Source organism: Cnephaeus nilssonii, assembly GCF_951640355.1.
Source record: "Cnephaeus nilssonii genome assembly, chromosome: 6".
In the NCBI taxonomy this organism is placed as follows: domain Eukaryota; kingdom Metazoa; phylum Chordata; class Mammalia; order Chiroptera; family Vespertilionidae; genus Cnephaeus; species Cnephaeus nilssonii.
In genome coordinates, this window is record NC_137077.1 from 34,813,290 (window position 1) to 34,837,132 (window position 23,843).

At 45.8% G+C, this 23,843-nt stretch overlaps 1 protein-coding gene across 1 annotated transcript; it reads left to right on the forward strand.

Annotated features, from left to right (window-relative positions):
• Window positions 1–22,787, forward strand: KLHL42 (kelch like family member 42). The gene is made up of 3 exons (XM_079774803.1): window positions 1–1,221; window positions 11,242–11,435; window positions 16,867–22,787. Exons 1-3 carry the CDS (start codon window positions 350–352, stop codon window positions 17,316–17,318), a joined length of 1,518 nt encoding a protein of 505 aa, XP_079630929.1. The 5' UTR covers window positions 1–349; the 3' UTR covers window positions 17,319–22,787.
• The last annotated feature ends 1,056 nt before the right edge of the window (window positions 22,788–23,843 follow it).

Here is a 23,843-nt window from a genome sequence, read left to right on the forward strand (position 1 = left end):
CGCGGGGACGGCCGCCTCCCCACGCCCGGCGCGCGCCCGCCGGCCCTTTTTTGGCGTTGAGCGCGCCCAGGAGGACCGGGTCGCCGCTCGGGGGCAGCGCGACTGAGCCCGGCGCCCGGGCCCAGGAGGAGGGGCTGCCTCGGCGGTGCCGCCGCCACCCAGATCGGCCGGGCGAGCGCGGGCGGGAGCAGCGGCCCTGGGCCGGCCTCCTCCTCCTCCTCCTCCTCCTCCTCCTCCTCCTCCTCCGGCGCCAGCCCCCGGCGCGCCCAGCCGGAACCCGGCGAGCGCGGGGCGGAGAGGCGAGCGCGCAGAGCTGGCGGGCCCCGCCGCGGCCCCCGCGGCCCCAGCCATGTCGGCCGAGGAGATGGTGCAGATCCGCCTGGAGGACCGCTGCTACCCGGTGAGCAAGAGAAAGCTCATCGAGCAGAGCGACTACTTCCGCGCCCTCTACCGCTCCGGCATGCGCGAGGCCCTGCGCGCCGAGGCCGGCGGCCCCGAGGTGCAGCAGCTGCGCGGCCTCAGCGCCCCGGGCCTGCGCCTGGTGCTGGACTTCATCAACGCCGGCGGCGCCCGCGAGGGCTGGCTCCTGGGCCCGCGGGGCGACAAGGGCGGGGGGGCGGCCGACGAGGAGGACCTGGACGAGGCGAGCCTGCTGGCCGAGCTGGTGGAAGCGGCCTCCTTCCTGCAGGTCACGTCCCTGCTGCAGCTGCTGCTGTCCCAGGTGCGGCTCACCAACTGCCTGGAGCTGTACCGCCTGGCGCAGGTGTACGGGCTGCCCGACCTGCAGGAGGCCTGCCTGCGCTTCATGGTCGTCCACTTCCACGAGGTGCTGTGCAAGCCCCAGTTCCACCTCCTGGCCTCTCCCGCTCAAGCCCCCGGGGATGTCAGCCTGAAGCAGAGGCTGCGGGAGGCCCGGATGACGGGCACTCCTGTCCTCGTGGCTCTGGGGGATTTCTTGGGGGGGCCCTTGGCCCCTCACCCCTACCAGGGGGAGCCTCCGTCCATGCTCAGGTACGAGGAGATGACTGAACGTTGGTTCCCGCTGGCCAACAACCTTCCTCCCGACCTGGTGAACGTCCGGGGTTACGGGTCTGCCATCCTGGACAACTACCTCTTCATAGTGGGCGGGTACAGGATCACCAGCCAGGAGATCTCCGCCGCGCATTCCTACAACCCCAGCACCAACGAGTGGCTCCAGGTGGCCTCCATGAACCAGAAGAGGTAAGCTCCCAGCAGAGCGCTGCTGCCTTCTCCTTCATTCCCCGAATGTTTGCTGGGCGGTCACAGGAGGCTGTGCCGAGGTCGGGAATGGCACCTCCAGGACTGTTGTTGGCCTTGGTTCTGGCACAGCTCCCCATGAACTAAGAACTTGAAAGGAAGAAAAGGCCCCCAGGAAGTCTACAGGCTGAGTGGTTTCCTTGCAGGTATTGTGTCTGGAGGCCAGCTGCGTTCTTGGCCTTGATCCCAGTGGGGAAAAACATGCTGTGGTTTCCTAAGATGCTTAAAACGGTCCTCTAATTTTGCTTTTATTTTTACCTTTTTTGTTTTATTCTTTAGGCTCTGATTATGATGACACATTGGGCAGGAACCTGTAACACTGACTTTGGGGGATTGTTTGTTGATGTTGTTAATGACTTTTGAGCCTCCCACACTGGAGCGCCAATCTATGATCAGGAGATGATATTTGGGATTGTATTAATATTACCTGTATAGGACTGTCTTATTTTTTTATCCTCTCTTTTGCATCTCACCTCCTCCCCAGATTGCCATCATTATTGACCCAAAGCTTGAGTCTGGAAGTGGTCACCTACCCTATTAGAATATTTCTACCCACCCCAACCTTCTCCCTTCCCATCCTGCAAAACCCTCCCAATATGAAGTTGGGTGACTTGAACAAAGGAAGAGAAGAGGGGGGTAGAGAAAGGAGTCAGGAAAGGAATAGGAAAACAGGAGCAAAGCAGATACAGGAAGAGGCGGTAGGAAATAAAGATGGTAGGGCCCAAGGTGACCCAGAGCCATTCAGAAGTGGGAGAAGAATCAGTGTAACCCAAGAAAGGACAAGGATGCAAGAACACCCTTTCTTATGGTCCACCTGTATCCGTCTCCGGCGCCCCCATGCTTCCTGCCCTGACCTATGGAGCAAGGAGTCAGGGGACTCACCACTTGTCAAAGAAAGTCTGGACAGGGATGGGGAAGCCATTACACGTGTTTACTTCACTTGAGGGGCACCCCAGGCCATGGGGAACACTAGCTTTATTTCTACTATAGTGTAAAGTTTGTCTTGGTAAGTGTTCCTTTTTCTAATGATTAAAAATAATATGTAGTTATTCTAGAAAATTGGAAAAAGGAAAAGAATAAAGGAGCAGAAAGGCTATCACGCTACTCCCTCCTTCCTAGAGGCAATAGCCATCTACAGGTTAGCATATTTTCTTCCAGCCCCTTTTTAGTGCGTTATTTATACCGCTAAGATGACTTCATATTTAAAATTTGATGTCAGGAATATTATTACTGTTATTTTTAAAAATATATTTTTATTGGTTTCAGAGAGGAAGGGAGAGGAAGAGAGAGATAGAAACATCAATGATGAGGGAGAATCATTGATTGGCTATCTCCTACACGCCCCCCTCCCCCCCCCACACACACACACGGGGTATAGAGCCAGCAACCTGGGCATGTGCTCTGACCAGGAATCGAACCGTGACCTCCTGGTTCATAGGTCAGCACTCAACCACTGAGCCACTCCAGTTGGACAAGAATATTATTTTTAAACAAATCCTAGGAGCTTTACTTAAAGCAACAAAGAAACATTCAGTGGTTATGAGCCATGCTCAGATTAGGGGTGTAAGGCCCAGCAGGTTGTCTGTCACCTCTACACACGTGTCTTCTGCTGTATCAACTGGTGCTCAGCACGCCTCCCATAGCTCCACAGCTCTCTCACTAAACCTCATAAAATTCTTTTCTTTCTTGACAAATCTTTGGTAGTCTTCTGTATCTCTCTCCCCCACCCCCCCGCCCCAAGGAATATCCTTTCTGTCCGCTTTGGAAAAAAATAAAAGTATTCGAGTAATGCCTGAATTCATGCTTAGAAAAATTGCAAATGACATGAAAAATTATAGAGTAAAAAATGTCTATCTATAGACATACTTATATATTTTAATACACATCAATACTTATAAATTATAAATGTACTAGAGGCCCAGTGCACGAGGATTCGTGCAAGAATGGGCCTTCCTTCCCCTGGCTGCCGGCACTGCCTTCGCTCAGGCCGGAGCTGCCTTTCCGCCTTCCCACGCTTCCCAGAGGCCTGGAGCGGCTGGGGCGGTGCGGAACGCCTGCGTCGTTGCCATGTTGATGACACAAGCGTCCCACCCCTGGCCACTGGGTGCCTGTGTATGCAAATTAATCCGCCATCTTTGTTGGGTTAATTTGTATACTCACTCCTGATTGGCTGGTGGGCATTGTGAAGGTATGGTCAATTTGCATCTTTCTCTTTTATTAGTGTAGGTATTCATATAAATACGTTGATAGTGGTTAATAGGGGAAACTGATATACATGGGGGGTGTCTATATAACATACATGTATATTTTTACTCAAATTGATTAAATTATGCTGATTATTATAGCACTTGATGTTTCCACTTAACATTACTGTGGCTGACAGTTTTTTCTATGTCAACAAACAGATCCACCCCAGCCATGTTAATGGCTATGTAGTATTCCAGCCCGTGGATGTACCATAATGTAATTAATCTCTCCCTTATTCATGAGCATTTAGATCACTTCCATTTGCCATTATAAACAATGCTATATTGAACATCTAGGCATATGTGAGTTTCTATATGGCAAATTCCTGGAAACCTGGTGTGAATGTCTCTGATTGAGAGATTATTCTTTTCATATGATTATCAGTCATTTGTATACTTTTGTAAGTGGCCTTTGCTAATTTTTTAAAAACTGGCTTATTTATCTTTTTCATATTTATTTTGTTATATATGTAGATATTAGTCTCTTGTTTTTTATCATAAGGTTCACAAATGCCTGAAGTGACCATGGATGTAAAGTCAATGAGTAGAGGTGGGAGTTATGATAAACCAGAGAGCTACTGCCCCACCACAAGAGGGCTCCACCTCTCAGCCACAGCTGGCTACAGTATTGCCAAATGGAAGTGAGAAATGGTGTTGCCAGATGTGTAGATATCCTGACTTTTTAAAATGTTGGCAGCTTACTCCATTTAAAAAACAAATAAATCAACAATAACAAGAAAAACTTTGCAGACCCAACAAAGTGCAGGCTCTAGTTTTGGACTTAAAGTTTATAGTATACTAGCGTTCCCATTGCAGGAAAAATCCTGCAATAGGGTTTCCTGCTGCACTCTACCCCGCCCCGCCTGCTCTCCTCCCCTGTCCTCAGCCCCGCCTTCTCTGCCAGCCCCCCTGCTTTTCTCCCTTCTCCACCAGTCTGCTTTCCTTCCTTCTCCCCTGGCCCCGCCTCCGCTCCTCCCTTCTCCCCTGCCCCGCCTTCTCCGCCAGCCCGCCTGCTTTTCTCCTTTTTCCACCAGCCCGCCCGCTCTCCTTCCTTCGCCCCAGGCCCTGCCTCCGCTCCTCCCTTCTCCTCCCCCTGGCTTGCTTGCTTCTCCGCAGCTTTGCTCCCTTCAGCAGCTCTTGGCTTCTTTCTACGCTGTCTTGATATGCAAATTAGCCGCCATCTTTGTTGGAGTAATTTGCATGCTTGTCTTGATTGGCTGGTGGGCGTGGCTTGGCTGGTGGGCGTGGCTTGGTGTAGCGAAGGTGCGGTCAATTTGCATATTTGTCTATTATTAGATAGGATTCTTTTCTTTTTTTAAAATACATTTTTATTTATTTCAGAGAGGAAAGGAGAAGGAGAGAGAGATAGAAACATCAGTGATGAGAGAAAATCATTGATTGGCTGCCTCCTGCACATCCCCTCCTGGGGATCAAGCCCAAAACTCGGGCATGTGCCCTTGACTGGAATTGAACCTGGGACCCTTCAGTCCACAGGCTGACACTCTATCCACTGAGCCAAACCAGCCAGGGCTATAGTATATTTTTATATAAAGATATTTAAAATGTTTTGCAGTACAATTTGTTATGTGTTCTTTGAGCTTTCTATCTTACATACGAAAGGATTCTATAAACTAAAAATATATAAATCATCTATCTCATGATCTATTTTTTAATTTTGCCTTTTTACACTTAGATCTGAATCTGCTTGGGATTTATTTTTATTTAAGGTATAGTGTGGGGTTATAACAAGTTTTCTAAATATCCCAGAGGCCTTAATCCTTCACACTATGATTTGCAAAACCAGTTATCATATGCTAATTTTCTTGTTTTTAAATTGGCAGATTGGCTATTTCTGCATCAATAACACATTTTTAAAATTATGGTAGTTTGGCAATCTATGGGGTGGGCAAAAAGTAGGTTTATAGTTGTGAGTGACATTCTTTTGTGTTAAGAAAGCTATTGTAATAATCATAACCAGCATATCTGTTTCCATATAAATAACTGTAAACGTGCTTTTGTCCACCCTCTCCTTATCTTATTTTTTTGTCTAGTAAGACAAAGCCTCCTTTGTTCTGTTTTGTTTTATTTTAATTCTCTTGGCTGTTTTTTGCATAATTTCTTCAGATAAGCTTTGGAGTCAGCTTGTCAAGTCCTGTTGGGATTTTGATTAGGATTATGTAGCATTAGATTAATTTGGAGTAGGATTCACAGCTTTATAATATTTTTCCAGCCTGAAAAATGGTTTCTTTATCCAGGAATTATTTAGGTCTTTTGGTCCTTCATGAAAAGTTTCTTTTATTATCTTTGTAGCATCTGTATTTTTCCTACAAAGATATTTTTTAAGTTATATTTTCTAGTTGGTTATTGATGCCATCTTGGAGTGTGTACCCCTCTTTATCTCCCTCAGCTTTGACTCAGATCTGACATACTGTCAACCAGGAGTCCCTTCCTGAATCCTCAACTGGGTTCAAACTCTGTGTTCTTCTAGCACAATCCCACTTTGCACTGAAATTTTTTGTTTATGTTTGTCTCTCTCTCTTCCAATGGAGTCTAATTACTTATTCAGCGCTTTTGTATTCCTACTGTTAAGATGGTGTCCAAAAAAACAATAGATGTGTGCAACTCATGGTTTGTTGAATTGTGGCATAGATTTTTATGTTACTGTAATAAAAGCCAATGTATAATTTGATAGTCATTTAAAATATAACCTTTTTGTGAACAGTTTAATCTTATAACAGTCACTATGGCTATTTAGAATAGCTGAACAAATATGTAACACTTAATTGAGCATTAAGTCTGTGCTAGTTACTGTTCCTCCAACTTTACATGTATTATCTCACTTATTCTTCACAAGGGCTATATTAGTCAGGTTCCCATTTTATAGAAGCAGAGACTAAGGCACCAGAAGTTAAGTAGATTGCTCTAAGTGTCTACTAGGAATAGTAACAAAAATGGAAGTACCTATTGAATATGTCTAACTATTTAGATAGCTTACAAGTTACGGCTTACAGATTGGCAGTGATCATCTTCATTCAGATATAAAAATTTTCCTTTTAAGAAGTATTTTCTTCCAAGAAACGGAGCATAGGTATTTTATGGTACCGTGCTGCTTCTCAGAATTTTATCCTGTGTGCTTCAGATTCACCACAGCCTTTATATCCAGTATTTTTCTTGTCACCATTGGATAAACAACAAGGAGGACATAGTTCCTGGCTGCAGGAATTTATAATTGATGAGACAAGTATAAATGAAACCCACTTGTTTCTGGCTAATGCATCCAACACAAGTTTCAGACACGCTGCAGGGAACTTAGAACCTTGAGTAAAAATGGCAGGTTTTACACAGCATTTCCATTCGCTTTGACTCACAGCTTGTGGGACGGATCTGTACCGTTTTACTTTGACCAAGGGTCAAATGCAGAGCAGCCTGCTTTCCCCAGGCACTGAACAGTGCCACAATCCCAGATTCTTAATTAAGGACAGCCAGGAACCCTAGGCTTAGGAGATTTTATAAAGCCCTTCGCACCCTGGAGAACACGTGCTGTATGACCAGCAGCAGATACAAAAATAAATGGTTAGGGCTATGCCCACACGCTTGGAAATGGCAGTGAGTCCCCATCACTCTTTGATAGGATGCTCTGAAGTCCAGGTGAGCAATACTGCCCCATGGTCTGAATGCGGATTTGATCTTGGGCGTTGTTGGGACATAGCTCTTCACATGTAAAAGCTTGTGTGCTCACAAAATTGCTTGCTTTCCCTCCTCACTTTAATTAGCGATAACTTGCAGAAGCTGGCCATTGTGGCCACGGTCAGTTCATTAATTTCTCTATTTCTAAAGTTGCCTCTAGTCCCTTCCGTTGCCCTGCACTTTTGCTGTGAAATTGGAGTTGGGTGTGTCCTCCCGTTCTGCGTGTGACCACAGCAAGGCTGGGAGAGAGACTGGACAGTCTCCTGCAGAGGTGGCGTCAGAGTCATCAGCCTTAGCCGTCCCCTGCCCTCTGAGCCAAAGTTTAGTATTTAGAGCATTTCTAGAGTCCTGGAGCCATCAGGAGATTTTGTACTCTGGTTAATGTTCAGTGGAGCCTCAGAGTAGTGGGAAAGCAAGCAAGCTATGTGTCTATTCACCAACCCCCCCCCCCCCCAATATAATTTTGGCCAATAGTTTAAATCACTTTGTGCACTGAAGTTTCTCAGAGATGGTAGTAGGTAGGAATCATGACTGATTCTGCTTCCTAACCTTTCCCCTCTCTTCTTCCTGGCCCCCGGGGGAGGTTAATACATAGAGAAGTGGCAGAAAGTAGGCAGCAGAAGGGGAGAGAGGAGGCAGAAGGACTGGAGGGTCCTGAGACAATACAATCCTCTTCTGAATGGTTGAGAAAGGACCTTGGCATTTCACTCTGATTTTTGCTGTAACAGTAACTGATGCAATTCACAGCAATGAATTGAGCTCGTACTCTGGGCAGCGTATTGTGGTCACTGCTTACTGTGGTCACTACTTTTAGATGTCAATTCCTATTTCATGCCCACAGCATCTCTGTGAGTTAGGTATTATTATTGGTCCCATTTCCCTAAAGCGGAAACTGAGGCTGAGTTCAGTTAACTTGCATGTAGTCACAGGGCCAGTACTCTATGCCACTCTGCCTCCCTATAGTTGTATACAACTATCAATCATTGATATTTGTGTGCTGGTGTTTATCATGATTTATATAACTTAGCTTTTAAGGATATTCTTTAAGAAAGAATATGCTTTTTATTGATTTTAGAGAGAGAAGAAAGATAGAAACATTGATGAGAGAGAACATTGATCTGCTGCCTCCTGCATGCCCCCTACTGGGGATCGAGCCTATAACCCAGGCATATGTCCTGACTGGAATCGAGCCAGCTACCTCTCAGTGCATGGGACAGTGCTCAATCCACTGAGCCACACTCGCCAGGGCTAGCTTTTAAGGATTTAAAGAGCTTTGTATTTCTTCTAAGTGAAGTAGAAATTAAATCATTGAATTTTTCTTACTTTCCTTTCTGTTTACTATAAGTAAGTCAAGTATGTAGCTCCAACAAATTATCTGGTTTTAAAAATTCTTCTTTTTGCCTCCATAATGTATTCTCAGGAATCAATATTAAGAAAAACACTGCAGAGGCCATAATTTTAAAAATAATTGATAGCTTGAATTTGTACCTTTACCATTCAGGAAATTAAGAATAGAAGAACTATTTTCCGAAAATTGGAAATGAGGCGGTAAATGACAAGAATTTATGAATGAGAGAGCACCTTGTGTAGAATCCCAGAGTGCATCACGGCCAATAACAGTTGTAGCTGACAACTGTTATTTAGCACGACCCTCCTGAAGTGGAGAAACTCAGGCGTAGGACATGCAGAAAAGCATTTCCTCTAAGTGACCTGTTTCTGCAGGTGTGACGCTTTTCAACCCTTACCAAGTGCAATATTGTGCTCTTCTTATCCCCACTTCACAGGTGGAGAAACTGAGGCCCAGTGACGTGTCCATGGTCACATAGCTGTTGAGCAGTGGAGCCGAGATTTCCCTGTACAAGCCTGGGCTCAGACCCCTTAGCAGTAGGCCTCTTCATTAAGAGGTCTGTTTTGGGGTGGCAGTTTCATCTGGACACACATTCAGTGTAGAATAATGTTCCCCTTCAAGTGAATTCGAGCATGTTGGGGTCTGGAGAGATAGCATTTACTTTTAACTGCCTATTCATTCAGCCTCAAAAAGAAGCCCTTTGCATGTTTGCTCAGGACAAATGATGCTGCTGGGTGAAGACTAAGAACTGTTTTGATCTGACAAAATTTACTATCTGTGTACCTACGGGGAGCAAAAACAAATTGTGGGCTGGTAAAATTTAGTGCTTATTTACAAGCTTTATTTCCCTTGGTTCCCCAAATTTGCACGCATAGAGAGGGCATCATGGTCAGATTTTAAGGACCATTGGCAGCAGGAAAAGTAAGCAACATGAATCAGGGACCCCCCAGTAGCTGCTGCCTCTGTGAGGTCTGTTGGCATGAAAAATGGAATGGCTGGCTGGGCTTAATAGACAATATGGGCTTCTTGATGAAGAGGACTCTATTCACCCTCTGATTTGAAAAGCAAAACTAAACTAAATCTTACTTAGGAATAAACATTACAAGCACTTTAAGAAATCTTAGTTTTTTAGTAGGTGGCTATCACTCACATGTGTCCTGAATCCTAATGCACCAGTGTTTATCAAACACCTTTAGGTCAGGCATGGTCCACTGGTGCACTGTGCTTCTTTGTTTACCCTCTTACATACTTCGCTCCTATGTAGCCACTATCCCCTTCTTTCTTTGGATATTGTTACTTCTGAAGAAATTATTGTTTTGATGTTAGACGTGGCCTCTAAATTCACCTGGTCTAGTCTCTGTATTTCATACTAGAGACCCAGTGCACGAAATTAGTGCATGGGTAGGGTCCCTAGCGGCTGCCAGCTGCTGGCTGGGGCCTCCCTTGCTCGGCTGCCAGCTGCCGGCCGAGGCCTTCGTTCATTCTGCGCCGCCCCCTGGTGGTCAGCGCATGTCATAGCAAGCGATCAAACTCCCGGTTGGTTGAACTCCCGAGGGGACACTTCGCATATTAGGCTTTTATATATATAGATACTAGAAAATGGAGAAACTATAATGCTAGTGTCTTATCTCTGTGTAGTATTTTCTGATCAATTGTTTGCTCTAATTGTTTTGACCACCCTGTGCTGGGTATTACCCCTAAGCTAGAGATGAGGAAGTGAAGGGTTGGGCCCGGGTCAGCTGGTTATCAGCAGAGCTGGGACTCAAACCTGGTGTTCTGATTTCTGCCCCAGGTCTTTCTGTTGCATCATGCTGCTGCTCATACTATTGTGAACTTGAGACAGTAGACTGGCCCATCACTTCCAAATGTTTCTCCTTCCCCACGTGCTAAAGCCTATGAGCAGCGTTTAATTCTCTTACTGAATATGGGGCTTGAAATCAGTGTATTTCTCTTTTTAAAAATCATTTAACGCTATGATAGGTGAGCACTTGTTGATATAAGTATTTGTTAACATGTATAAGTACCCTAAGAATGCTGGATCAAAATAGTTTTAATCAGTTCAGTGCTTACCTGCCCACCTTACCTGTTTTGAAACACCATATAAGATACCCTCCTGTGGAGGAGGGAGGAACAGCAATCTCCTTTGGTGTGCTCTTGGTAATGGGGTCTCTGAATCACCCTTTAGCAAACACACTTTGCATATCCCTGTCTGTGTGAGCAGTGCTGGTGATTACCCCAGATGGAGCCTACCCACATAGTAGGAAAAATGAGGTAGACATTCTGAGTAGAGAGACAAGGGAGTGGAGTGGGTGCTTTTCTTCCTTAACACTTGGTCTTGCTCCTGAAAAGAAGGTTTAGTAAACAGAGTTCAGTAAATTGAGTTTAGTAAATAGGGTAACTTTGTTTCTGGTGTAAGGCTAAGCAAGATCAGTTCTTATTATATTGAATGCATATCTTCAATTGCTAAAGTTTGGAGAATGCACCATTCTTGTGGACTTTTGGGGACAAGAGTGAAATTTGAGATGCCCCTTGGCCATTCCTCTGTCCCCAGGCAGAATGTCACCCAACATGGACAGCAGGTTCCACACTCTGCTTTGGCAGTTCCTGCCATCGTCTTATTTCTTTAACATAAGTTCATGCCAAGAGAACTGACTTTGTGAACCCTTGTGTTCTGTCTTTCAGGTCTAACTTCAAACTTGTGGCCGTTAATTCAAAACTCTATGCCATTGGTGGGCAGGTCGTTTCTAATGTCGAGTGTTACAATCCTGAGCAGGATGCGTGGAATTTTGTAGCACCCTTACCCAACCCTCTGGCCGAGTTCTCGGCATGTGAGTGTAAGGGGAAAATTTATGTCATTGGAGGATATACGACCAAAGGTAAGTGAAGGGGCCAAATAAGTGGTCCTCTTATATGTCAGCTTTGCAGGCAGCCTGGGAAGGGCAGAGGCTGCCAGGGGAAACACTCCGGTGTACACAAGTGTGATTTTGTGCATTACGTACTGTGTATTTACACCTCTGGAAGGAAGCGAGTCCTGTGTGACAGGGTGGTTTGGACAGGAGGGGCCTTTGAATGGGGTAGGGAGAACTGTGAAGAGAATATGCATTTCTGCTCTGGAAAGCTAGCCGTATAGTTTGTCATCGTATGACTTGGCTGGGTCATTCCCATCCTTTTCCCCAACACACATGAATCCCCCCATGCAACACAGTGGAAGCAGTGCCAGACAGCCTTGCAGAGTTTTGTTTTCACTTGCTCCCTGCTTGAGCACAAGCATATGAGCGGTAGATTCTGAAACGCAGCTCTCAGCTGTTGCTTACACACCATAGGAGGGGCAAGAGAACATGACATGAGAAGGTTCTTTTCTGACCAGTGGGTGGGAGATGGTTCTGCTATTTATTAAACTGTGCATATGTGTTTTTCACGTTTTTGGTGGGCATTTTATGGTTAATCATTTGGAGATAAAAGTTTCTCCAGCAGGTTTTATCCGGCTCTTGGTAGCAGGAAGCCTCTCACAGGTTATTGGCAGAGCACAGCCTGGCTGTGGTAAGAAAGGCAATGGCCGGCCACCAAAGAGGGGCCCTTCCTTTGATCTCTCACCTCCCCCATAAAGCTGTTGTTTCCAAGGAAATTTATTTCTTCATTTGCTCTCTCTGACTGTAGAATGTCCAGAATTTTCAGAAAAGGAGCAACTGGACTACTAGGTCTTTGGGCCACATTGAAGTCTCAGTGACCACTCTATTTGACATAATGAGATAACCTGTCACTTCTCTGTGGTGTGACATGGGCAGGACAGGCCTGGGGAAGTGATGCTGGTGGCCCATTAAGCTGTAGGCGACCACATGTAACTTAGTATAGGACAAAAATCCACGTGCTGATACAAGCACAGGGGCAAACGTTCTTTTCTCCATAACCAAATGTGTCTTGTTTTGGGGATTTATGTTAGAGGAAGAAGTTGAGTGAAAGGTGTTTTATGAGCATCTGATTCACTTTTTTTTTTATTATTAATTCTTCTTAGAGTGAACTCTAAACAGATGCTTTGGTGGGGGAGGGTGGTGGGTGCTATTTTAGTTTCCTGTGGCAGATTTAACCAGTGACCATAAACTTGTAGCCTAAAACAGCAGAAATGTGTGTTCTCTCATAGTTCTGGAGACCAGAAGTCTTAAATCAAGGTGTCGGTAGGGTCTCGCTCCCTCAGAAGGCTCTAGAGGAGAATCATTTCTTTCTTTTTAATATGTTTTGATTGATTTTAAAGAGAGAGAAAGAAAGAGGGAGTGAAACATGTGAGAGGATGTGAGAGAGAAACATCGACTGGTTGCCTCCCAGATGCACCCCAACTAGGGATCAAACCCACAACCTGGGTATATGCTCTGATCAGGACTCCAACTGGTGAATTTTTGGTGGTACATGGGATGGTGCTCCAACCAACTGAGCAACCGGCCAGGGCGAAAATCCTTTCTTGCTACTTCCAGCTCTGGCTAGTGGCTGCATAATGCTCATCTCTGCCTTTGTCTTCACACATCTTCTCCTCTGCGTGCCCGTGTCTTTTCTTCTTCTGTCTCTTTCAAGAACACGCTTCTCACTGGATTCAGAGCCCACCTGAGTAATCCAGGATGATCTGCAAGGACCCTTTCTCCAAACAAGGCCCCATTCCAAGGTTCTGGGGGTTAGGAGGTGGACATAACTTTTTGAGGGCCACCATTCAGCTCACTCACTACCAGTGGTGTGTTTGTCTATGCATTTAAGGAGAGGCAATGACAAGGAGCAGTGCAGGGGAAACAGTGAGCTTCCTGTTCCACCCAGGTTTTCATCACCCGTGGAGCTCTTCCCAGTGTCCCTCCCTAGTGACTCTCCACTGAAGACAATTACCAGCTTTCCCTTTACAAATAATTGCGGGGGGGGGGGGGGGTGGGCGATGAAACCTAGCACTCAATTCTTTTCTCTCTTTCTTTTTCTTTTGTTAATCCTCACCCAAGGATATTTTCCTTTTGATTTTTTAAGAGAGTGGAAGGGAGAGGGAGAGACAGAGAGAGAGAAGCATCGATGTGAGAGAGACATATCGATTGGTTGCCTCCGCATGCACTCCCTGACCAGGTCCAAGGATCGAGCCTACAACTGAGGTACGTGCCCTTGACCGGAATTGAACCCGAGACCCTTCAGTCCATGGGCCAGTGTGTATCCACTGAGCCAAACTGGCTAGGGCTCAATTCTTTTATCTTCCACATTGGTGTTCAGGTTGCAGTGGCCAACTTTATATGCTTCTGTAAACCATAGCCTCCTGAGAATTCCTGTGTGCGCATATGTACCCCTGTGTTTGTGTCTTTTCTCCGAAGACAGTAAGTACAGCTAGTCACTCGTGAACATTTCTAAGAATTCTGATTCCCCTCTGGCTGTTGTAACACAGCGTGCGCCCGGTGGGCTGTCCTGCGCACACAGACCTCTGGGCCTCCCTCCTGAGCGGGAGCTGTGAAGCCTGGCAGGCCGCACTGTGACCCAGAGTGCCCTGCTGGTAGATGGCCCAGTTTTTCCATGACCCTGGCTGAGCCAGTGTTCTTTAGATTTGACCTGGAAAACCCCTGCTTGTGTGTTTTCTAGTTTCAAAAGCCACGGCGAATGTACCTTTTTCACTCGGGCCACCCACTGTGATTCCTGTCCCAGGTTCCCCAAGCCAAATGCCCATGATGGGATGGTTAGATGAGGTGGATGGAGGGATGTTTGTGTAAGCGTTGAAAACGAGTTTTCTAAGATGAGAGGGCAGGGCAGTTCCTTGTCCACTGAAGCTGCCCTCTCCACTGGTTAGTCTCTTCCCAGCATTTCCTAATAGTTCTTTGTACATAAAACAAACCATAATTGTTATGAGGAAAAAAAAACAAACACAAACCCTCTGGACTTCAAATTGGGTTCTCAGCCTGCTGCCTTCATTAGGTGAGACTTTTAAAATTTAGAAAGTTATAGTACATGATTTTTATGAGTTATTTGACTATTATAATTCTTGGGCAGGCACTAAAGACAAAAAGATTCATTCGAAAGTAATAGTAACTACTAAAGGGAAGAAGAGTAATTTGTTAAGCGTCAGAATCAACTCTACATGTAAAAGAGAAAAGATCATTCCTCCAACTCAAACCACCTCCTCATGGCCTGAGCCTTGTTGGGTGAGGAGAGAAAACGTTTACAGGACCTGGAACTGAGAAATACACTGACGCTTCACCAGAATAAGTCCTTTATTCATGCCCCGGGAAGCCAAGTTACTAAGGAGCACTTTCTGATAGATCAGCAACCAAACTCCCCGGGGCTGTCTCCTAGAATGAGCTTTGCCACAATAGCTGTGATAAAAAGAAATATAGGGAGGTCTTAGTGTGGGCGGGAAACAGGACAGTCCCCTAAAGCTATAGCAGTTCTGAAATTCCTGCAGGTCTGGGCGTGTGCACACACAGGGCTGGTCTCCTCTCCATTCCCTCTGTGCCCCTGTTGGAGGCACTTGTCTTGGCACCAGACATCGTGGTGGAGCTCTTTAGTCGTTGCCCTCTGTGGCGGGTCCTTCCGGCTCAGGGAGAAGCACTGCTCCCACTTTTGCAGCCGTGGGAATGCTGCACGCTTGTGCGTACAGTCAGTTCCCCAGCTGAGCTGTCTGACACTGATAGACTGTTGTTTCTTTAAAACACAACACACAGCCCTGGCTGGCTTGGCTCAGTGGATGGAGCTGTGGACTGAAGGGTCCCAGGTTCAATTCTAGTCAAGGGCACATGCCCGGGTTGCGCGCTCGATCCCCAGTAGGGGGCGTGCAAGAGGCAGCCAATCAATGATTCTCTCTCATCATTGATGTTTCTGTCTCTCCCTACCTCTCCCTTCCTCTCTGAAATCAATAAAAATATATTATAAAAATAATAAAACAAAACACAACACACAGAAAGTTCATTCTTTCTGATAACTCAGCACTTTCCTCTCTCCCCTCGTGAGGCTAAAATAGTCTATTTATTCTTTCCTAGAGGAGAAAAGGAAAAAAGAAAAGAAAAATGAAACTAGATATATATTTATTATTATTATTATTATTATTATTATTATTATTATTTTAATCCTCAGTTGAGGACATGTTTAGAGAGGGGGAGGAAGAGAGAGAGATCAGTGTAAGAGAGAAACAATGATCGGTTGCCTTCTGTAGGTTCCCCAACTGAGGATCACACCCACAACCCAGGTTTGTGTCCTGACTGGAAATCCAGCCAGCAACTTTTCGATGCATGGAAGGATGCTCAACCACCTGAGCCACTCTGGCAGGGCAAAACTAAATATTTTAAATTTCACAAGCATTTTTAAAACGAGAGCAGGCAGTGCTTCCCCTTCATTCACAGTAATGTCAGAGCAAGCAGTCTCTCCTGTACTATCGGATTCTATCCACACAATGACAGTCTCCTGTGAAATGGGCCAGGGAGAGGGAAGCGCCTTTGTCAGTGTGTCTCTGGTGTTAACAGTTGGGAAGTAGAATTGCCAGTGATTCTATGGCTTGACAGCCAGAGGTGAGACTTGCATTTCTCCTGACTTTTTCTGTCCTTTCCTTTTGACAGCCCGTAAGAAGCCTGCTCACTTGTCTGGTTTTGTAGAATCCGTTGTCAAGAATAGATCCCTAGGGGCTCAGCCTGTCTGTACTAAATAGTCAGTAGTCTGTAGGTATTGATGAAGTTTCTGAGGCTCTGAGTCTCTTTACATTGATTGGCTTGGTGGTTCTAAAAGGTATAAGGGCCCGGCTGCCGTGGTTCAGTGAATCGACCTTTGAACCAGGAGGTCACGGCACATGCCTGGGTTGCAGGCTCCATCCCCAGTATGCGGTGTACAGGAGGCAGTCGAGCAATGATTCTCTTTCATCATTGATGTTTCTATCTCTCCCTCTTCCTTCACCTCTGAAATCAATAAAAATATATATATTAAAGAAAACCAACAAGATGCTGTCAAAGAATCAGAAGACAGACATAAAAAAAAGAAGTGTCTTTAAAAGTAAATAAATAAATAAATAAATAAAAGGTGTAAGGGTGCCAGGGAGCAGGGGACGTGCCCAGATCACAACTTCTCATCTCGCTGGTCTTACTGATTCTGAGAGCATCCCAGGGAGGGGACATGTGTGAGTGCGAAGTGAGTGGGGACGATTCTAAACGGATCTCCTCCCAGCCATTTACAAAACTGTGTTCCCAGCCGCTGCTTGTCTGAAATAGTTGTGCCTCTGGGTACCAGGTTATCGGGGGGAGGCAGGCGGTTATGTACAGCCTAGGCAGTTGGTGGTGGTACTCGCGGCCGTGTCAGATCTGGCTTCTGTTCTCGTTTCAGACCGGAACATGAACATTCTGCAGTACTGCCCCTCCTCCGACCTCTGGACCCTCTTTGAAACATGTGACGTCCACATTCGCAAGCAGCAGATGGTGTCGGTGGAGGAGACCATCTACATCGTGGGGGGGTGTCTCCACGAGCTGGGGCCCAACCGGAGGAGCAGCCAGAGTGAGGACATGCTCACCGTGCAGTCCTACAACACTGTCACCCGGCAGTGGCTCTACCTCAAGGAGAACACGTCCAAGTCGGGCCTTAACTTGACTTGCGCGCTGCATAACGACGGCATCTACATCATGAGCAGAGACGTGACCCTGTCGACCAGCTTGGAGCATCGAGTTTTCCTCAAGTACAACATCTTCGCCGATAGTTGGGAAGCATTTAGGCGTTTTCCAGCCTTTGGACATAACTTGCTGGTTTCCTCTCTTTATCTGCCCAATAAAACGGAAACATGACTGAATCGACTTAGTATTTACAAGAAGCCTGGTTCGATACACAAATAAGATGGAGGGCCCCATTTCCAGGGAGGCTGACTTCATAGGTCACATATACAACAGCTGTAAATAAGCTTACTTGAACTAATTACTTGAAAAACGTGTGGAGAAAAGAGACCAACATTATTATTTTTTTAATTATTGGTTTTTAAATTATGGGAGCAAATCCATGATCATGTTTTCATCCAGCTATGATAACCTTGAGCCAGTGACTAAAACTGATCATTGAAAAGAAGATTCATTGTGTCTGCTTAGTAAAGGGCCAAAGTCAGTAATTGGCGAGAATGGTAAAGATGATTTTAAAATCTGTTTTATTTCGGTCACTTGAAATATCCTAATACCTTAAGTGAAAATGTTTTTTTTTTTTTCTTATTAATTTACTTGACAAACAGTTATATTAACACTATTGTCTCCACCTTTCCCCCAAGTATAACCACGTATACTGTGTTCAGATACCTTATTTGCACATGACCTTCCAGGAAACATACAATGATGGAACCCTACAGTGAAGCCTTGCAAGCATGCAGTCCTCCCCAAAACTCGCATAAAAACTTCCTCAGCGATTTTTCCAGTCTTATTTTGCAATTATAAATGCTGAGTAAATAGGCAGATGTAAGCACTTGTTTCATTTATGTGGCAGGTAGCAGATATATGTGGCCAGAGAAGTTGCATTGCTTGTTGTTTAATAGAGGATATATTGTTTAGAAGGACGCATACAAATATATTTTAAAGTGGAGTCTTAAATTCAGAGGGGAAGAAAACACCAAATAAGAAAAATAATCACCTTTTAGGAGTTACTTTTATTGAATGTATTTGACTTAGTTCTTTCTTTTTAAGACTGAAAAAAAAAATAGCCGTATCATATTTAGACCAAGCATCTTTCTAATTTACTTTCAGCCTTTTAATTCACGCTTTGCTTTGGTGGGGGAGGGGGAGGAAAGCCGCGAACGGCTTGAGCTGGAGAGCGGGGACGAGGCTCTGACAGAGGTGGAGCGGCATCTGGGGCTGTTTCTGAAGTTAGGTGAGGAGCTCTACTTGATTGTTAGATCCAACGGAGCCCAGTTCAAGCAGTTGCGTGTTTTTAGTAAGTCAGTTAACAGTGGATAAAAGCTTCTGCCCATCATAGATCAGCATTCCTTAAAAACACACACACATACAGAAATTTTGTTTTGATTGGAAAACACTTTCTGAACTTCTCTGATCTTTTGTAACGGAACCAGGTCAGCTGTGCCCTGGATCCCATCCTAACATTCCAGTTAGTGCGCCTCACTTCAGGGCAGCCTGCAGGAAGGCAGACAGGGTCCCGGCACGCTCATCACGGCAGACGCTTCCCACGTGCAGACGGGGTCTAGGGAGCTACTGCTTCAACAGTTCGTGTCTTCCAGGGCTCACTCCAGGGTGTCTACAGTCCTGGCCTCCTGGCATATTTAAAACGAGGGTCTGGCTGTACAAACTATTTGCACAACTTTTCAGGAACACTGCTAGGTAAAATGAGGCAAGCCTTTACTGTGGAGGCAGATCTTTGTATCTTGTCACCAACTAATCCTACCAGTACTCAGAAATCTATTTAAGGGTTTCTAAGCCATATCCATTTATTCTCAAATACTTAGCCTTTTCTTTTTGGCGCTGAAATATTCCTGGGAATGGTACTTTAACAATAGGTTTTTTTGTTTTGTTTTGTTTTGTTTTATTTCAGAGAGGAAGGGAGAGGCATAGAGAGTTAGAAACATCGATGAGAGAGAAACATCCATCAGCTGCCTCCTGCATGCCCCCTACTGGGGATGTGCCTGCAACCAAGGTACATGCCCTTGACCAGAATCGAACCCGGGACCCTTCAGTCTGCAGGCCGACGCTCTATCCACTGAGCCAAACCGGTCAGGGCAACAATAGGTTTATGTTACTTTATATTCATTATAGAATTGAATTTCTAGTGACCTATAATTTCATTACATGTATTTAAAAATATAATTTATTTTAGATAGTGTTAATTTCTCTTGCTACAGAGCTTAACTTTTTAAGGCTTGACATGCATTTAGAAGATTCTGGCCAGTTGAATTAGTTGTAGACAAGCAATTGGATATTAGCTTGTAAATATTATATAAAATACAATGTTAGTCCTGCCAACCAGTTCTCTTCCTGATTACATTCTTTGGGTCTGTTTTCATAATGCCAACAACTAGATTCTTGGCCCAAGTGAAGGCGTACTCTGATCCACAAAGCTCTTTTTATAAATCAGGTTTGCTGTGTGTGTACATGTGCCTCTCTCTCTCTCTCTCTCTCTCTCTCTCTCTCTCTCTCTCTCTCTCTCTCTGTGTGTGTATGTGTGTAGCCTGTGATATTATAATTCTCTCTAAGATATGCTGACTTTTAATAAGGTTTTGTTGCTCTGGGCTGCCAGCAGTGTGGGGCAGGTGGAATGTCCAATAGGAACAGACCAGTGGATTTGGGACATCCTCCTTCCTGCGGTGCACGTGAGCTGTGTTGACATTTTGAGGGTCATTTTAATTTAGCTCTGTTCCCGTGTTGGGGCTAGTGTTCCAGTGAAGACTACCTATGTGAAAACTGACGTTGCTTTGAAAATCTCCCCTCACCCCCAGGATTTTGCTCTTTGATATTATCCCGGGTTTTCTTCCTTTCTCTAAAGGTGTTTTCTTTTCTGAGATGCTTTTTGTGGGGTGCTAACCTCCCATTATGGAGAGGGGGTTCCTGGGAGGATCCCCATGGTGGCCACCCTGCCAGAAGCTCCCTCGTTCACTGAGAATGGTCTGAATGGCAGCTTGAGTCCTGAGCGTGGACTGGTAGAGAGAGGGGCGCTACTGGTTCTTTCTGTCATTCTTTCTGGCTCTCTTTTCAACACATTTCGTTTCAGAGGCTTCTCTCTTTCGTGTTCTTTGAAAGTTTTTCGGATGAATGGGTAAGAGTTGATTATTTCAACAGTATTGGTTCAGTCATAACCATGAAGTACTGAGAAGGTTATGGATACCAGTAGGAAACAAGCAGATGAAGATTACGCCTGAATACCAAAGAGAGTTTAACTCTGCCATTTATTTTGGAACCCAAATCTCAAGTAATTCCAAATGCCTTAGATATCAATTAAAGTCATACTGAGATAGACAAATCTCAAGCAAACGATCAAGAAAATGCTTGTTCTCTTTCAGTAAATGCTCACTCACTGAGCACTGTGGATGCCGTGTTTTCAAGTGTCCAGGTAAAGGCGTGACTCTGCCTGCTTGGCGGCACAGGTAGTTGGAGGGGCAAGGCCTTGGCCTTCCTGGTCAGCCAGCGTGCAGTGAGCAGTGGCTTAAAGCAGGGCATCTGAGAGGCAGCATAGCCACAGAAAGGTAACATGGGTGAGCGTTGCATGCCTTCCAGCCGGGGGGCGGGGCATATGGAGCATCTGTGCCATCCTTTCAAGGTGGCATTCCAAGCGAACCGCACTCCTTTCCTCTGTGCCAGGACTCGGTTGTAGAATCCACATCATCACCACGTATAGGCATCCACTGCCGTCCGTCAGGGAGATGAAGTCTGTTTGTCATCCCCGCCTTAGAGGACTGAATGAATTAGGTGAATAGATAGTTCCCCAAATGGCTTTGAAAGCAAGGAGGCAATTGAGCCCAGTTCCCAGAAATGTTTACTGTGTGTCTATCATGTGAAAGACAATGCTAAGAACCAGGGATACAGATATCAATATGCCACCATCTCTGACCTTAAAGAGCCTACCACCTTGTGAAAATGGTCACCGTAATCGTAACGCTAGAGCGCCCCTCAAAGATGCCCACTTGTGTCAGGCACACGGGGCCCCTGGCTTGGCTGCCTCTTCTGTCCTGGTCCAATCTGTCCATTAGTGAGTTACTAACAGCCATGAAATAGCTTTTCTGTAAATTTGAACATCACGCTTTTGTTTTTGATGGTATGCTTTTTTTCCTCACTACGTTCCATAGTCTTTTCTGTACCTCATTTATTTTGGGGGAAAAAATTATGTGATCTTCTTTATTTAAAAACTAGAGGGCCGGTGCATGACATTCGTGCACTTGAGTGGGGGCGGGGGGAGTCCCTCAGCTCAGCCTGCACCCTTTAGCAGTCCGGAAGCCTTCAGGGGATGTCTGACTGATGGCTTATGCCTGCTCCTGTGGGGAGCTGACCTAAGCCGTCAGTCGGACATCCTTAGCACTGCTGCGGAGGCAGGAGAGGCTCCCATCACTGCCACTGCACTCACCAGCCGTCAGCCCGGCTTGTGGCTGAGCGGTGCTCCCTCTGTGGGAGCGCACTGACCACCAGGGGGCACCTCCTGCATTGAGCGTCTACCTCCGGGTGGTCAGTGCGTATCATTCTGCCGTTCGGTCGATTTGCATATTACCCCTTTATTATATAGGATGCTTACTAAGCACCACAGCCCACGTAGCTAAGGGCTCAGCAGCTTGAGCCCTTGAAATGGAGAAGCAAAGCTAGGGAAGTGGGTATGCAGAGAGAGGCAAGCTGTTTGCATGTGCATTTATACCTATGCCTTTAAAACACTTCCGTAACAAGTATGAATAAAGAAACTATCCTTAAGACACTAGTGCTGACTGAAAGTCAGTTGATTTTGCCTTTGTGCTAACTATCTAAGGGTATTTTCCATCCGTATGTTTCATTCACATAAGAGTGTGTGTTTTTCATTTTCTTGTGTTCACTTTGGAGCATGATATAAAATACACACCCACTGACACAGGCACTTGGTAAAACCATTTTCACTCATTCCTACAGGAGACAGGTGAAATGTAGAAGATTGTCAATTCTGAGGAGCAAAAGTGTGCAGTCATTACTTTGGTAGGGTTGACTGGTGCTTTCTCAAAATGGATGTCATAGTTTGTTTCTAGTAAAGAAATGGAAAATGTAATTTGTATTACTGTGTCATTTTTCTAAAAAAAATTAGGGGGCTCCTTAGATGTCTATACAACGTTTTCCTATCCAGTGGCCATGTTGGGGAAAATGATAATCTGTAGAATGAATAGTTACGTTTTGTTATGACTGATACTTGGTTATCAAGGTTGTACTGAGTCTTCAACTTCAAGTGTGGCTTCTCGTGTAAACATTATCATACGGTTCATTTCAATGCAACGATGCCTATGAAGCACTTGCCCCAACAGCATTCGTTTTGTGTTTAGAACGCTAGGAGAAAATCTCTTCAATAAAGTAGTTCTACATCAGCGTTGGTTGTCTGTTAGGTACTTACACCAGCTGTGTCCCCTGGGCGGTGCCAAAGCCGGGAGGAAACAGGTGAAGCACGAGACAGGCCATGCGGGGGTAGCCGCCTGCCTCCCAGGGAGGGCCCGGCCGAGACTCGTGAATGGGCAGAGAGGTGGTGACCGTGGGGCAGGAGGGGCCGGGTGCGGAGCACAGACTGAGAGCTGTTCGACGTCACCAAAGAGGGCTGTGGGAGGAGGACCGCCACCTCCTTACCATTCTGGATAAAAGAATGAAGTCTACATCCCACAGCTTGGCTGTCATGGCCCGCCACATCCTGTCCCTCCCTCTGTTTCCTGACTTCCCCCACTGTTTCCTTTTCAGCACCTTCATTCCAGGAAAACGGAAACATACAAGTCCTTGCATTTCTGTTGTTAGGAATGGCTGGCCGGGAGGGGACTGGGGGGCAGTGTCACACAATGGGGTTCAGATACTAGACAACATCCCATGGATGTTCATTTCCCTTCATCCTTTGCCCCCCATTTGGGAACACGCATACACACACATGCCCTTCTTATGCATTTTAAAGAATGATCCAAATTTAATTCTACTACCCATAAAAAAACACACAAAAACACAGACTTACCCACCTTTCCCCCAAGGGAAACGAGCAAAAATCAGATCCAGCTACTGCATCCAAAGGGTACCTCACAGCTCACTGAGTCCCAAGTCCAGGATTGTCAGGGCACCTCCAGCCCTCCTAAGTCCCTGGGTGACTGCTCCCTTCTGACAATCTAAAAATTAATGAAAAATTTAACTATTTCCTACACACCCAGGCCACCACAACACAGCTCACATCCAACACTAATTGAGCACTTACTCTGTGCCAGGAGATCTAAGCATTGTTTATGTAACTTACTTAATCTTCACAACAATACCATGTGGTAAATAGGAATATTATCCCATGTCAATAATATTGAAGAAACAGGTACAGCCGGTCACTGCCATTTGGGGAAAGAGGGAAGGGAAAATTGCACACAGCAGTCACTGATGCAAATTGTATACTTTTCCCTACAGGTAGGGGCGGGCAAGGGCTCCCTGCCCTGGGGGTGGAGTGGGTTTCGGGTCAGCCAGTCTGGGAGCCTGTAGTCCTGCTCTGCAGTAGGATGTCCCGGGGTCGTGCCTGAGTGGGTGTGCCCATATGGCAGCCTCTTCCTGTTGATATGGTTTGGGGACATTTGTGGAAGAAGCCTGAGGATTTCTGTGAAGGTCGGGGGAGTCTAGGCCCCTTTTGCGGGCTATAAACATTTCCTTGGCAATAAA

Bases quoted from the DNA above. Each gene is read 5' to 3' on its own strand.
- KLHL42 (XM_079774803.1), top strand. From the start codon at position 350: ATGTCGGCCGAGGAGATGGTGCAGATCCGCCTGGAGGACCGCTGCTAC. The intron at 1,222-11,241 runs GTAAGCTCCCAG...TCTGTCTTTCAG, and splicing joins GCCTCCATGAACCAGAAGAG to GTCTAACTTCAAACTTGTGG. The intron at 11,436-16,866 runs GTAAGTGAAGGG...TTCTCGTTTCAG, and splicing joins TGGAGGATATACGACCAAAG to ACCGGAACATGAACATTCTG.